Source organism: Geotrypetes seraphini, chromosome 4 (genome assembly GCF_902459505.1).
Source record: "Geotrypetes seraphini chromosome 4, aGeoSer1.1, whole genome shotgun sequence".
In the NCBI taxonomy this organism is placed as follows: Eukaryota; Metazoa; Chordata; class Amphibia; order Gymnophiona; family Dermophiidae; genus Geotrypetes; species Geotrypetes seraphini.
Genome location: NC_047087.1, coordinates 146,389,904 through 146,406,829, shown reverse-complemented (window position 1 = coordinate 146,406,829; position 16,926 = coordinate 146,389,904). Strand labels below are relative to the sequence as shown.

Sequence of the window (16,926 nt, the reverse complement as noted above, 5' to 3'; positions counted from 1 at the left end):
GCCCTCTCCCTTCTACCTGCTTCCGGCCACAACCCCTGCTCCGCGGCTCTCTTCGGCAACAGCGATCGACACAAGCTTCTGACGTCGGGGCCTACCCTCTGCGAGTCCCGCTTGTTTCAACTTCCTTTTTCCACAAAGGCGGGACTCGTAGAGGGAAGGCCTCGATGTCGGCAGCTTGTCTTGATCACTGCTGCTGACGAGTTGCTTAAGAGAGCCGCGGAGCAGGGGTCTTTTTGCCAGGTGCAGGTAGAAGGGAGAGGGCCAGATGCAGGACTTGTGGGTGAGGGAGCAGGAGAGAGAAAGAGAGAGGGGAGGGAAACAAAAGGAAATATTTCATACTGGGCTGGGCCGGAGTGGAGGGAGGGTGGAAAGATTTTGGCTATAGGGTGCATTAATAAAGGAAAAGGGGGGAAAGCTGAAAATGGAGATAGTGACACAAAGAAGAGAAAGAGTAAGCAGGACCTACTGAATAAGGATAGAGATACAGAGGGGACATGAAGAGGAGGTGAAATAGAGACATAGAAGTAATGCTGAAAACGTGTGTGGGGGGGGAGATAAAGACATTGAAAGGGCAAATGATGAACTTGGGGTAAAGACAAGGACAGAGACAAATGAAGATTCTGAAAAAGTGGTGAGATAGGGATATAGGTGAGATGGACACAAAGAAGGGTGATGCTGGAAAATAGGTGGAATGGTAATTCTGACAAACACAGAAGGGAAATGCTGGATCAAGGAGAGATAGGGCTCAGGCTGGATGGAATAAGGAGAAATGCCTTGTTGGCCCGGAACTTCCTCTCCTACGTCAGAATTGACGTCAGGGAGCGGAATGCTGGTCAGCGCGACGCTTCTGCAGGGAAAGCTTGGGACGGCGGTGGCTTGGGGGCTGTTCCCCGATGGCGGTGGCAGCAAACCGAGTGGCTTGGGGGAGGGCACGGAGAAAGAAAGAAAGGGGAGAGACAGGGAGACAGAAAGAAGGGGGGACAGGAAGACAGAAAGAAAAAGTTGGGGGAGAGAATGAGATCTGGAGGAGAGGAAACATATAGGAGGCTGAAAGAAAGGAAGAAAGATTGGATGCACAGTCAGAAGAAGAAAGTGTAACCAGAGACTCATGAAATCACCAAACAGCAAAGGTAGGAAAAATGATTTTATTTTCAATTTAGTGATCAAAATGTGTCGGTTTTGAGAATTTATATCTGCTGTCTATATTTTGCACTATGGCTCCCTTTTACAAAACCGCAATAGCGTTTTTTAGCGCAGGGAGCCTTTGAGCATTGAGAGCAGCACGAGGCATTCAGTGTAACTCCCTGTGCTAAAACCTACTATTGTGGTTTAATAAAAAGGGAGGGGGTTTATTTGTCTATTTTTGTATTTTGTTACTGAGGTGACATTGCATAGAGTCATCTGCCGTGACCTCTTTGAAAAAACCCGGAATATGAATAATTAACATTTTCTCTGCATTTCAGTGTGCTTTGTGTTTTTTTTTATTTTATTGTTGGTAGATCATTTTGACTTAGTCATTATAAAAGTAGCTCGCAAGCCCATAAAGTGTGGGCACCCCTGGTATATAACATTGCAAAATACATGGCTGGCATTTAAAGAAATGTTGACAAATGCATGTTGTATACTGATCCCCATCTATTTTTGCTAGGCTATAAACACCACAGAACAGAGACATATACCTGTGTAGAGCTGCGCACACCTTTTAGTGCTATATAAACATTCAGCAGTAATAGCATTAGTAACAACAGCACTTGCTTATACAACAAAGGGATATGCCATAAACACAAACCTCTTTTTTCCCATCACCATCAAAGTCACACAAAGCTAACGATCGAACATTGTCTCCAGTAACCTAGAAAACAAAAAGTTTTCTTTACTTCACAGATTGTCTTCTTTCTTCCAATATATATTGCGAACATATTTATTTACATTTAGAAAATGAGCATATTCCACCTTGATTCAATTTAAAAAAATTCCTCAAGTTGGCCAAGCTAAAATATTCTCCAGTCCCCATGTTAGTAGCATTAAAATATACAATGTCATGCCTATAGGCACGCTGTATAAGAGACTTGGGGAGGCTAAGCTCCCCAGCCCCAGCCACTACCTTGTCTTCCCTATCAGGCCGCTGCTCCTCTGACTGACTTACAGAAACCAAGCATAGGGCTGTAATCCTCTACATGTCCCAGCTGGTTCTCTAAGGACTTCCACTGAAAAAGGAAGTTACATCATAGGAGGTGGGCTGAGTAGAGCCAGTTGCAACACACTGAGGCTTATGGCTCAGCACCTAGTTTCTGTAAACATGGGAAGACAGTGAGACTGGGACAGGGGCCTGGTGGAGATGCCATGGAGAGAGGAAGGAAGGAGTAACCGGGGACAGGAGAGAGATGGGCGATACCGATGTTGAAAGGGGAGGAGGGGGGAGAGACCCGAGAGAAACGGGACAATGCTGGGACAATGGTAGGAAAAGAGAAAAAGACAGAGGGGTGATGCTGAGTGGTGGAAGGAGGACAGAGATGGGACAATATTGGATGAAGAAAAGAGAGAAAAAGAAGCAGGGAAGGGAGGACAGACACAGAGGCAATATTAGATGGGAAAGAAAGAGAAGGCCAGAGATGCATCCTGAATAATTGCAGTCAGTGAGGTAGGAGGGGTGAGTGCAGGGGAGAATGAGACAGAAAGAGAGAGGAGATGCTGCATGGCAGCAGGGCAAGATTAATTCATTGAGGACCCCTAGACACACAAGTCCACTGGGCACCCTGCCCCCATTTATTTACCCATTTTCTTCTTTACTTCTACTTTATTTCTTTAATTTTAAAATTCAAAACAAACAACAAAGATTACCATACCAATGCCAGTGTACAGTTGTTCTTCTATGCCAGTGTTCTTCAACCTTTTGACATCTATGGACTGGCGGAAATAAAAGAATTATTTTGTGGACCGGCACCGGTCCGCAGCCGGCGGTTGAAGAACACTGGGCTAAGTTGTGGACCAAAAACTAAAAGTACTAATATATACAAATGAAACCCTAAGATTCAACTCTGCATGCAGTAAAACCCCAGAGAAAAAGCAGCAAATGCATTTCTTCCTGAACAGTGCAAAATATAGACAGCAGATGCAAATTCTCAAAATTGACACAATTCAATCACTAAATTGAAAATACAATCATTTCCCCTACTTTTGTTGTCTCCCTCCCTCCATGCTATGCCTAACCTTCTGGCCTGCTCCCGCCTGACTGTTTTATGCTGCCCCTGGTGTTATCTTCGGGCTGGCTCCCTCTTCCTCACTGACGCAGTGTACAAAGCGGCAGGCGGCGGGGCCTCGCACGCGTCCAGCACCTCATCTAGAAGCCTTCCCTCTGACATTGTGACAGGCGCAGGACACGCATAGGAGCCACAGCCCGTGGCTTTGTGCACTGCAGCAACGAGGAAGAAGGAGCCGGCCCGAAGATTACGTCGCATTGATCGCATTGCAGATCAGCGATCAAAGAACACTGTCATGGGCCCAATGCACATGCCAGCCCTGTGGACCGGCAGGAAATTTCTGCGGATCAGCACCGGTCCATGAACCGGCAGTTGAAGAACACTGTTCTATGCAACCTCCAAACATCTCTGAACAAAGTCCCACTGTCCCACCCAAAGTTGTCACTGGGGGTTTAACCTTTCAAACAACACAAAACAGCCATGAGGTAAGCCAAACCTTACTCCCCTATTAAAGTCAGGTAAGTGTACATTGGCTTGAAATAAGCGGGGGCTGTATCTGCTCAGGGTACTCTTTTCCAAAGAGCCAAATCATAGATGTGCCAGCTCCAGGGGTGCTATGAATGCTTGAGCTTCCCCAGAATAAGGCAGATTATCTTCCCCCTACCACATCCCAGTACTAATGGCAAGGTTATTCACTACCTCATTCCGAAGGTCTTCACCTCCACCATTCACTCCTCTGGAGGTGGTTTTCGTGTTCCTCTCAGGCTAGTCCTGCATCGTATCAAACTCTCTACCTCTTCCACTACTTTCCTCACCAACCACATTAGGATTCACCCTTTCAGGGCTCCTTCATGCACAGCCCGTCAGGGTAGAGTCTGTCTTTGGTGGAGAGATGCAAACTCATTCCTCCTGAGTTAACAAGACGTCGTCCTCATTCCAGAAATAGCTGCCCTGGCCAAGCCCTATAGTCACTTCAGCATTGGACTCCATACTCACCCGCATGTCCACCAACTGCAGCAAACTCGATTGTATTAGTCACCCCGCATCTATGGCAACGCGGCCAGCTCTACTGCAGGAAGGACCTGCGATGACTGTGTCTGCTGGCTCTGCTCCGGAAGAAGTAAGTGACGTCGGAGGGGGATGGACCGGCAGACGCAGTCATTGCAGGACCTTCCTGCAGTAGAGCTGGCCAAGTTGCTGTCAATGCCGGGGGGTGGGTGGCATTGCTGTCTATTGTGGTATGCGAGGTAGGCCTGCTAGGATTGGTCCTAGTATAAGGCCTATGCCTGGAGCAGTTAGTGCCCATTCTGCTCAAGATAAAGAACAGTTTTCCTTTTTGCCTGCTATTCCTACTAAAGCCAGCAGAGGGAGCTTAGGGGTTGAGCTACTGACTTCCCCTTCCCCTCTACTTCCCAGGTCTTGTGACCGGAAATGCTATGCACCTGGGAAGGTTGGGCGGGGCTGCAAGTTCCTTAATCTCAGGTCTGAGCAGTTGGAAAGGCAGAGGGAAAATTGGAGAGGTGGAGAACAGTCACAAGGAAAGTACTGGCAGCCTAGCTCAGGACTAAGAACTCTGCAGGACCAACAAACACCAGAATGCATGGAGATTGTTGAAGCTGGCACTGAGATACTCCTGACCTCTCTGAAGTTCCACAAGCCATAGAATTGGGATCAGAACCAGGCCCAGAGGTTCAATCAGTTGATCAACCCATGGAAGTGTGTCTCTCCAAGGCAAGTACAAAATCTGGCTAAAGTATTTCAATTTCTTTTGTCTTGGACAGTGAACTGTTTTGGTTTATTTTTCTTTTGAGGATGTGTTTTTGCCCTGCTGATCCTGAAGCAGAGCAGCACAGGAATTTGGGACTGAAAGAACATATGTTTTATTGTTTGCTGAGTTTCTCCCTGTTGTGGAGAAAGTGAACTTTATCCAGCCAGTGTGGTGGGGGATTTAGCCCCACGTTTTGAGGTGGGATAGAGGGCTCTATTTTGTAGCAATTTTACATCACGTGGAGCGCACCACCAGGTCAGCATAATTTACATTGCTGAAGGAGTGCAGTGCTGTGTCACTGACAGTAACCCAAGTTTACTATCAAAGGGATTTTTTTTGAATGACTGGATTGCTTGGTGAAAAGTCCTGACAAATTATTTATGTTTTGATTTCACTGTTTTGGCAACTCAAATAAATCCAGTCCTGGTTTTCATGAACAACTTACCTGACTTGTGGGCAAAATCCTTATTCTAAAGTGGTTTGCTTTTTCCTTCCTTGTGGAGCCTTCCGCGGCTCACAAGGGTAGAATCCTTGTTCCCGCAGTCCTGGACACATTGCCCGGAGCCTACGGGTTACACTATGCAAGGGGGGGTTGAAGTTTGGGAAAAAAAAACTGGCAAGGGAATCGTCTGTTTGCCCTCCTTCAACGGGCCCCCCTGACAATTTTGGGCTCTAGGCATGTGCCTACTGGGCCTACCCATTAATCCGGCCCTGCATGGCAGGGAAAAGAGAGAGAAAGACACAGAAGAGTGATGGGGGCAGGGGGTGACAGAGAGGAAATGCTGCAGGGGAGGAGAATGAAGATAAGATCCTGGATGGTGCAGTAGGAGGACACACACACAGAGCAGGTGAAATGAGACAGAAAGAGGAGATCCTGGGAATGGAAGAGGAAAGAAAAAAATGACAAATTGATTGAAGACCCTGAAAAGAGTAAGAAAAATTACATGGGAAGATAACAAATGTAGAAAAATTATTTTTTTTAAATTTAGAGTGAAGTAGACTGCAGTGGCGTACTTAGCATATGTGACACTCAGGGCCCATCATTTTTTGACACCTCCCTCATCTATATGAAAAACATGATTTTTAGTAACAATCCACACATCGCACAAAAAAATGTACCTAGGAAAAGGCAGTATCTTATATACTCACCCACTATAAAACTAAACAAGCCAGACTAGTACAGATTGATCCTACACAGTCAATGCTAAGAGAACTATGTCTTTCATACACACAGAAAATAACTTTTTTTTTTTTTTTTTTAAACCATAGTGCGGTTTTTAGAACTGGCCACGGCGTCAGAGCAGTTACCACTGCGACTGGAGCTAAAAACCGCGCTATGGTTTTGTAAAAGTTAAACTGAACCACCAAGCAGCTGGACTCTGCATACCATGCAACACCACAGAAAAAGTGATGCATGTCCCCTAATATTGTGCAAAATGTAAATTTGAAAAAACAGAGAAATAGCAATCATCACTTTACAAATTAACAAATAACCCCCAAACCCCCCTTTATGAAACTGCATTAGCGTAGGGTTTTTTAATTGCAGGCTGTGGCAGTAAAAGCTTCAACGCTCATATGAATTCTATAAGCATCAGAGCTTTTACCACCATGGCCAGCGATAAAAAATCCTAACGTGGCTTCATAAACCTCCCCCCTTTTTATGAAGCCATGTTAGCTTTTTTTATCGCCAGCCTTGGCAGTAAAAGCTCCGTCACTCATAGAATTCCTATAAGCGTCAGAGCTAATATTGTCACAACTTCATAAAAAAAGGCCAAAAGGGGGGTTGAAAATATGATAATACCATTTTATTGGACTAATACATTTTTCAATTAGCTTTCAGAGGTCAAAACCTCTTTTATCAGGTCAGTAGGTCAGAGTATACTGCTTCTACGGTATCCTGTCCTGATCCAAGAAAGAGGGTTTTGGTCTCTGAATTAGTCATAAATGTATTACAATTAGTTCAATAAAAGGATCACTTTAATTCCATCTTCGATTTATAAATATTTATCAACACAGCTATTACTTTATCCTAAAGCAAAAAAATAAATATAATTTTTTTTTCTTCGTCTTCTCTGATTTCTGCTTTCCTCATCTTCTCTTCACTCTCTTCCTTACATCCATTGTCTGCCCTCTCTCTGCCCCTTCTATATGGCATCTTCTCTCCTTCTATGCCCCTTCCACAAACTGTCTACTTTCCCCTTCCATCTCTCCCTCCACCCCCATTGGTCTGGCATCCATCTTCTTTCCTTCCCTCCCCTCCCAAATGGTCTAGCATCTCTCTCCTCTCCTTCTTTCTCCCAAACCCCTAGGGTCTGGCATTTCACTCTCTCCTTCACTTTCCTTTCCTTTTATTCCCTCGCCTCCCTTCTCAATTTATTTTCAGCATCTGTCTAGATTAAATTCTTACTACCCAGTCCCCAATTTCCCTTTTCACTGTATCTACCTACAGCTTGCCACTTCTTTCCCTCACCCCATCCAGTATGTCACTAACATTATCCTCGTCCCCCCCATCCAGTATGTGCCCTTTTTTATTTATCCCCTCCTTCCATCATGTTCCCTCTTTCTCTACCCCTTCCATCTAGCATCTTCTCCTCTGTCCACTTGCATCAAGCATCTGCCCCCTCTCTCCACTTCCACTATCTGCTCCCCTCTTTCTCTCCTCCCCATTTCCATCCAGCATCTGCTCCTCTCTCTCTCCCTTCACCCTACTTCTATCAGCATCTGCCCCTTCTCTTTCCCTTTATCCCACTTCCATCAGCATCATAAGTATTGCCACTGCTGGGTCAGACCAGTGGCACGGTGGCACTCCGGTCAAAGACTAGCGCCCTAACTGAGACCAGGCCTACCTGCGTACGTCCGTGTTCAGCAGGAACTTATCTAGCTTTGCCTTGAATCCCTGGAGGGTGTTTCCCCTATGACAGACTCTGGAAGAACGTTCCAGCTCTCCACCACTCTCTGGGTGAAGAAGAACTTCCTTACATTTGTACGGAATTTATCCCCTTTCAACTTTAGAGAGTACCCTCTCGTTCTCCCTATGTTGGAGAGGGTGAACAACCTGTCCTTGTCTACTAAGTCTATCCCCTTCAGTACCTTGAATGTTTCAATCATGTCCCCTCTCAATCTCCTCTGTTCGAGGGAGAAGAGGCCCAGTTTCTCTAATCTTTCGCTGTACGGCAGCTCCTCCAACCCTTTAACCAACTTAGTTGCTCTTCTCTGGATCCTTTCGAGTAGTACCATGTCCTTCTTCAAGTATGGCGACCAGTGCTCGACCAGTGCTAGACGCAGTACTTCAGATGAGGGTGCACCATTGCACGGTACAGCGCCATGATAACCTTCTCCGATCTGTTCGTGATCCCCTTCTTTATCATTCCTAGCATTCTGTTCGCTTCCTTCGCAGGTTGTTTCCCTTTAATATATCGAAAGAACGGCTTGAAGTTTTTCACCTCATTGGCTATTTTTTTCCTCGTAGTCTCTTTTGGCCCCTTTTACAGCCTTATGGCACCTGCGTTGATGTTGTTTATGCTTATTCCAGTTTTCATCCGTTTTTGATCTTTTCTATTCCTTACCCTCTACAGTGAGCCACGCCGGTTCTTTATTCTTTATCCTCTTTGATCCCATGTTGAAACGCGGTATATATAGATTTTGCACCTCGGTGACCATATCCTTAAAAAGAGACCAAGCTTGCTCTAGCGTTTTTACAGTGTTTATCCTCTTCTTAATCTTCTTCCCCACCATGCGTCTCATCTCTTCGTAGTTCCCTTTTCGGAAGTTTATCACCATGGCCGTCATTCTGGACCTGTTTTGCCGCTATTTCCAGGATGAAGCGGATCATATTGTGATCGCTGTTTCCCAGCATCCCTTCTACTTCTACATCCTGTGCCGGTCCTCACAGCCCATTTAGAATTAAGTCCATAATTGCATTTCCTCTCGTGTTTTCCTTGACAAGCTGTTCCAGGAAACAATCACCTACAGTTTCCAGGAACTTGGTCTTACTAGCACAGCCGGAGGTGCCTAGGTTCCATTCTATCCCGGATAGTTGAAGTCGCCCATGATAACTGCATTGCCTCCCTTACAGTAGCGTTTAATCTCATCTGTCATTTCTCCATCAATTTCTTCGGACTGTCCTGGGGGTCGGTAGTAGATGCCTATCCTCATTTCTGGTCCATTTGTTCCTGGAATTTTGACCCATAGAGACTCTTAACTTATCCATCTGCTGTGGCATGTTCTCTCCAGTAGATTCAATTCCCTCTTTGACGTATATGGCAATGCCTCTTCCTTTTTGTGTCACTCTGTCTCTGCGGTATAGTTTGTATCCCGGTAGCACCATGTCCCAGACATTTTCATCAGTCCACCATGTTTTCGTGATGCCGATGATGTCAACGTTACCCTTTTGTGCCACAGCTTCTAATTCACCCATCTTATTTCTAAGGCTCCTTGCATTTGTGTACATACACTTGAGTTTGAAGTCTGTTCCCTTTTTGTGTGTCCTTCTCTCGTGTCCCTTTCGGTCTGTCTTGTCTGCGATCTGGTGAGTCTTCCCTTTCATCTTTCTGCACAGTATCCTCTGGGTATACCGGTTCCCGAATCATTGACTCTCTTGGTCGATTGTCGGCTTTCCCCTTCTTCCTAGTTTAAAAACTTCTCAACTTTTCTCTTGATGTTGCTTGCCAGAAACCTTGTTCCGGCTCTGCTGAGGTGGAGTCTGTCCTTCCTGTACAGCTTGCTCTTCCCCCAGAACGTCGTCCAGTTGCGCACGAAGTAGAATCTTTCTTCCTCACACCAGCGCCGCATCCACACGTTGACTGCTTGCAGCTCCATCTGTCTCTTCTCATCTGCCCTGGGTACCGGCAGGATCTCCGAGAATGCTATCCTCTGAGTTCTGGTCTTCAGCTTCCTTCCTAGCATCCGGAACTAGTCCTTCAGTACTTCTCTGTTTTAGTTCCTGTTGCTCACGTTGTTCGTCCCCACATGGATCACCACTGCCACAAGATCCATTTACAACTGATTATGGTATCCCACAGGGTTCAATTTTATCACCCTTACTTTTAATATTTTCCTTACACCCCTTTTAACATTAGGACAAGTTTAATGTGGAAAAGTGCAAAGTAATGCATTTAGGCAGAAAGAACAAGGAACACGAGTATAGAATGTCAGATGCAACTCTGGGTAAGAGCGAACAAGAAAAGGACCTGGGTGTACTGATAGATAGGACCCTGAAACCGTCGGCACAATGCGCAGCAGTGGCAAAGAAAACAAATAGAATGTTAGGCATGATAAAGAAAGGAATCACGAGTAGATCGGAGAAAGTTATAATGCCGCTTTATAGGGGAATGGTCAGACCACACTTGGAATACTGTGTCCAACATCGATCTCCCAACCTAAAGAAGAACATAAAACTGCTGGAGAGGATGCAGAGACGAGCAACGAAGCTAATAAAAGGTATGGAGAATTTGGAATATGAGAAACGACTTAAGAGACTGGGATTGTTCTCCCTTGAGAAAAGGAGACTGCAAGGGGATATGATCGAGACTTTCAAAAACTGAAAGGAATCGACAAAATAGAGCAGGAAAAAAAATTATTTACAATGTCCAATGTGACACTGACAAGAGGACATGGACTGAAGCTAAGGGGGGACACGTCCAGGACAAATATCAGGAAGTTCTGCTTCACGCAACGAGTGGTGGACACCTGGAATGCTCTCCCAGAGGAGGTTATTGCGGAATCCACTGTCCTAGGATTTAAAAGCAAACTAGATGCACATCTCCTTATGAGAGGCATAGAGGGATATGGGTGACTAAAATTACGCCAGGTGTACACCTGGCTGGGCCTCCGCATGTGCGGATCGCCGGACTTGATGACCGAAGGTCTGATCCGGAGATGGAAGTTCTTATGACAATCCATTGGCTTTACAATGTTTGCCTATGCAGATGATGTGCAATTTATCTAATAGACTTAAGCAACTCAACAGAAATAAATCTTATAAACAAAAAATTGGAAAAAAAAATCAACTCTTGATTGGACTTACATATGCTATCTTTGAACATCGAAAAGTCCAAATTAATGATTTTTCCCAACAAATAAGTACTTTCTGTTTTAACTCCCATTACATTTAAAACTCAATTTCTTCAAGTCATGTCTTCTTTAAAATTATTAGGAATCACTTTCCACAGTAAACTCAATCATCATCTTCATATCAGTACAGTTGTTCAGTGCTGTTTTTACTAGCTACGAATGATTAGATCCATATCTAAAGTGTTAGAGCCGACTTCCTTGAATATCTTGATCCACCCTTGTTATGTCCTGTATTGATTATTGTAATGCACTCTTTAAGGGCATAACTAAAAATGAAATAAGAAGACTCCAAATTATACAGAACAATGCAATTAAGATCATATTTAACGCTAAGAAGTTGGACCATGTTACTCCCCTCTTTTATAAAGCTCATTGGCTGCCATTTGAACATAGAATCACATATAAAATTATTTTACTAACCTTTAAAACTAGATAAAATAGTCAACCAGAATTCATTAATAACTTTCTTATTCCCTATAGCTCTTCTAAGATTCTCAGATCTTCTTCTAAAAATTTGTTATCTGTTCCATCTTTGAAGATTATCAACACAATGAGGTCTACCATTTTCTGTGTCAGCGCTCCATCTCTTTGGAATAATATTCCGGTCCACTTACGTGAAGAATCATCTTACCATTTTAAGACAAATTTAAAAACATTTATTTTTCTTGATGCTTTTGTGACCTAAATGCCCTTTTTAGGGCTACATAGTTTTATTCCCTCCCTTATTGTCTTTTCCCTATATGTTTTCTCTTTTACTTAATAAATTGTAGTTCTACCCTTCTTTCCCTTTTTTTGGTTCCTGTTTGTTATGTATTGTTTTTAAATGTTTTTAACAATGATTATTGTTTTAATGGATGTATAGTTACCCCATACAAATTTTTAACGTAATGTTCACCGCCTAGAAGACCGATTGGTGGTTTATAAAATTCTTAAATAAACTTGAAACTTCTTCTTCCACACTGTCGACGATCCTATCTATGCAGCTCACTATGTCTTCTACCTTGGCTCCTGGTAGGCAGGTCACCAGTCGATCCAGTCTTCCTCCCGCTATGTGGTTGTCAATTTGTCTGATGATAGAGTCCCCAAAGACGATTGCTGTCCTCTCTGTCTTCTCCAGCTGCGTCCGTGTCCCTGGTGTATGCCCATCTCTCCAGCCGTAGGTCCGTATCCTTCGTTTCTATCCATTTCCTCTCATCCTGGTGTTCTTGTGGGTTTCCTCCGCTATTTCCAGATCTTGCTGCTGTGTCCCCCATTTCCTCCTGGTGGCTGTCCGTCTGGTTGTCCACACTCTCTGTAGGAGTATCCCAGCAGTTCCACTCAGTATTTAATAGACCTCTATCATATCACTTGTGAGCTGTCTCTTCTCCAAGCTGAAGAGCCTAGCCGCTTTAGCCTCTCCTCAGAGGGAAATCGTCCCAAATCTTTTATCATTTTGGTTGCTCTTCTCTGTACCTTTTCTAATTCCGCTATATCTTTTTTAAGATACAGCAACCAGAACTGCACACAGTATTCAAGTTGCAGCCACACCAGGCATAGAGTGATACAACACTGCTAAACATCACTATCTGTGACCAAGAAGTAGATGCTGGACTGGGGAGCTAGGGCTGACTGGGAGCCTAGTGTCAAAATACCTGCATATATTTCAGAATACTACAATAATATAGGTTCTAGGGGGGAAGTGCAAAGTGAAGGGGTCATTCTTTGCTATGTTCAAAAACACTTCCTTCAAAATAGATAAGTAGACAAAGACTAGTTCAAAATACACACTAACCAAAATCCAGTGAGGTGGATTCTATTGACTGCGGGGTGTCAGATTGACCATATCAGCAGGTCTGTCAACTCGTCATTCATCCCCTGCAGACAGTATTTTTTTTGTATCTTTTTTATATGCTTTTTATGTAAGTATTTTCATTTTTAACGTTGTTTCATAATAAATTAGTGATAAGAACAATATTAAAGGTGACTTAGCTTGTTTCTGTGAGTATATAAGTCATACTGGTTTGAAGTTTTTTTTCTCCGATGTTATACATAGAACACTCCCCTCTGCCAACGCGTTTCGCCAGTCTTTCTCAAGGCATGGGGTTCTGATGCATAAAATGTACCTAGTTTGCGTATCAGCGGCATCAAAAAGATGCTGCTGATACGCAAACTAGGTACATTTTATGCATCAGAACCCCATGCCTTGAGAAAGACTGGCGAAACGCGTTGGCAGAGGGGAGTGTTCTATGTATAACATCGGAGAAAAAAAACTTCAAACCAGTATGACTTATATACTCACAGAAACAAGCTAAGTCACCTTTAATATTGTTCTTATCACTAATTTATTATGAAACAACGTTAAAAATGAAAATACTTACATAAAAAGCATATAAAAAAGATACAAAAAAAATACTGTCTGCAGGGGATGAATGACGAGTTGACAGACCTGCTGATATGGTCAATCTGACACCCCGCAGTCAATAGAATCCACCTCACTGGATTTTGGTTAGTGTGTATCAAAAACACTTCCACAATCCCTTTACTGCTGCCACAGGTGTGACCACTTCAAACTTGCTCTACCTTAGCCCCACCCATCCATCCTACTTCCACCCTGGCCCCACCCACATTAACCTCCTCAAATTTGAAGTTTCTGTCAATTGTATTTTGACTCTGAGAAAGACAAACTTACTGAAGCACTTAAGAGTACCATTGTTAAATAGTTGTCCAAGCTCTATGTACCAGCAAATACATATGTTTTTCCTGTAGCTTTAAACACATTTTACAAAAGGCTCTGTGTTAAATGAATCTTTTGTAAAATACACTGCAATCTGAATATCCTGACTTAAATGCCCTTTTTTGACAAAGACAGAAGCTGTACCATGCAACCACAAATCAACAAAACAATACAGAAATCATTCACGAAACTTAAGGCAAATCCGAAAATTCTTTGATAGAAAACAATTCCAACTTGTGGTCCTAGGACTTCTAGACTACTACAACATCCTCTATCTCCCCTGCCCCGCAGTCATGATAAAAACAACTACAAACAGTACAAAACACAGCCCTGAGACTGATCTATTCGGTGAAGAAATACGACCACATCATCACCGCATACCTCGACTCACAATGGCTCCCAATACTAACAAGAATACAATTCAAATTTTACTGTCTACTATTTAAAGCAATGAATGGAGACAGCCCAGCCTACTTGAACAACTACCTTATCCAAACTGCCACAACCAGGCTAAGGAGAGCCCAGACACCATTCACGCAACTTCAAATCAGAGACGTCAAACGCAAAAAAATGTACGATGGCCTACCGGCCACGCAGGCAGCGAAACATGACCACCATCCAATCTACTGATCACACCAGACTACAAAACTTTCAGAAAAGAAATAAAAATCCTGCTAATTCAAGAAATCCATCAAGACAAACTAACTCCACAGGAAGCAGCCTGTGTATCTATAGAGTTGTACAAAACATATTTTATTATTCAACTGAATACAAATGGGCATTGAGCTTTGAAATAAAGAAGCAATGTAAAATCAGAGATCAAGTTTATTTTAGAAGGATTTAGCATAGCAGAGCCCATTTGAATTTAAATCGCTGTATAGTATTTTGGGCAATATTCGGGATCAAATCAAATATTAATATTAGGTATAGCCCTAGTTAAATGTCAGAATATGTGTAAGGAGAAATGACATATGATAGAAAGAACATGTTTGTCTCCCCTGCTCATGATAAACTTTTTGATGTAATGTGCAGAAGCCCTGCTATCTATAAAAATACTGTAAAATAAACGGAGAACCTCAGTTGTACTGATTTTTATATGGCCTGTATTTTCTCTCCCTTAACCAGGCTGTTTAACAAATTGGAGAAACTTTCAGTGGCAAATATTTGTTTAAGTTTATTTTCAGATTCGCAATATCAACCTCATAGTTTTGGAAACTGCCCTTTAAGGGAGTAATTTTATAACTATGCACATGCATAAATCATATATGCATACTTTTCCCCTATGTGTACATTTTTCAAACAAAAAAGTATGCACATTCTTCCATTAACATAATTACTCCAGATTATTTATGCCCTTAAATTTACACCTCTTTATTATGAAAAAATTTTCTGGATTAACTTAATTGCAAACATGCATATTTTTAAAAGTATGCACATGGATCCGTTACCCCCCATTCCCCTGAATCCTTCTCCCCAGAAATGCCTCTGCTCAGTCCAAATGAAATTATACACATTTAGCCTGTACAATTTTATAAGCACCTATTTCTATGTTTATCTTTCTTGAAAATCCATGTTCTATTCCTGGACAAGTAGGCTATGCACCCTAAGTCGCAAGATTGCTTGTATGAAGCCTCATTTACATAATTTTTTCAGAACCTCCCCTCTTACCTCAGGACTGCCCTCATTCTCCAGTTCGTGCAAAAGCAGAAAGTGACATCTGTAGAGGACATAGACAAAAGGGAGGGGTACGGGGATACTCCCCAACAAATAAGTCTAATCTTCTCATAACATGAAAGTCATAATAATCATAAACAATTGAAACAGGTTATTAAACAGTATAAACTTGAAAGAAACTGTGCTATAAGGAGAGGCAGCCTGCACTAACAGAGGGGGCACCATAGCTAAGGACCCCCAAGGCAAAGTGTATAACATGTTCAGATGGTACTCTTAGAAAGGATGCTCAAGAAACCATAAGACCAGCTTACCAAAACTTATTAAGGCAGACAATCGGGGAATCAACAACGCTCAGGGAGGGTTCCAGGAATAGAACGTGGATTTACAAGAAAGAAGATTAGCAAAGTTAAGCACCTAATCTTTCATTCTTGTACAATCCCACTCCATTCCTAGAAAAGTGGGACGTAACAGAGCAGTCCCATAGAGTCAGGGTGGGACTGATGAGCCTGCTGCCAAAACAGGGAAACCAAAAGCAGTATTCTGCTTGGCCGCCACATCGATCCTGTAAAACTTGGTAAAAGTATACAAGGAGAACCAGATAGCAGCCCTGCAAATCTCCTCCAAAGGGATCACTTACGATTCTGCCCAAGAGGAGGAAATGCCTCTAGTAGAATGTGCCCTCAAAGAAAGAGTGGGCTTCCTTCCGACAGCATTGTAAGCAGATGAAATAGCCTTATGGATCCATCTCGAAACGGTGGCTTTTGAAGACTGTCCTTGCAAAGAGCACCCCAGCCTTACAGGCTGGCATCTGTCATCAGGTTCATCCATTCGGACATCCAGAGGGGAAGACCCAGAGACAGAGACGGAGGACTCAACCATCAGGCCAGACTGCTCCAAGCCTCTGCCGTCCAAGGGAGCTGGGCATGCAATGGATCCCTCTGCAGACTCCAAAGGGAAAAAAGCACATCCTGTAGTGGGTGCAGATGGGCCCTTGTCCAGGGAACATCTATGGTTGCAACCATGGACCGCAGGTACTGCCAGACTGTCAGGACCAGAGTCTTCAGGAAGGCACATATCAGCTGGTGAAGCTTCTCTTTGCGCGAATTGGGCAGAAATACCTTGTTCGATCCTGTGGGAATCGGCACAAGGCAGCTCTTTCAAAAGTTGATCACCCAGCCTAGGCATTGAAGTAGTTGAATGACCGGGCGAACCACCTGATGCCCCTCGGACTCTAACTGGGCTCTGATGAGCCAGTTGTCCAGGTATGGATGAACTTAAATTCTGAATTTTTGTAGGTGGACTACCACTACTACCATCACCTTGGTGAAGGTCCTGGGCGCCGCCCCAACTTGAAGGGCAAGGCCGCAAGCTAAAGTGCTGCTACAAAACATGAAATCTCGGGTATCTCCTGTGCTACAGAAAATTGGGGATATGAAGATATGCCTCCGTCAAGTCTAGGGAAGCTAGGAATTTTCCAGGAGCCACCGATGCGATCACAG

At 43.5% G+C, this 16,926-nt stretch overlaps 1 protein-coding gene across 6 annotated transcripts in view; it reads right to left on the bottom strand.

Moving 5' to 3' along the window:
* The window catches only part of BBS2 (Bardet-Biedl syndrome 2), an 876,805-nt gene that overhangs the window by 729,829 nt on the left and 130,050 nt on the right, over positions 1-16,926 (bottom strand). For all 6 annotated transcript variants that reach the window (XM_033940623.1, XM_033940626.1, XM_033940622.1 and 3 more), the window contains one exon: positions 1,790-1,852. In XM_033940623.1, coding sequence (XP_033796514.1) covers positions 1,790-1,852 — 63 coding nt within the window. The remainder of the gene's footprint in view (positions 1-1,789; positions 1,853-16,926) is intronic.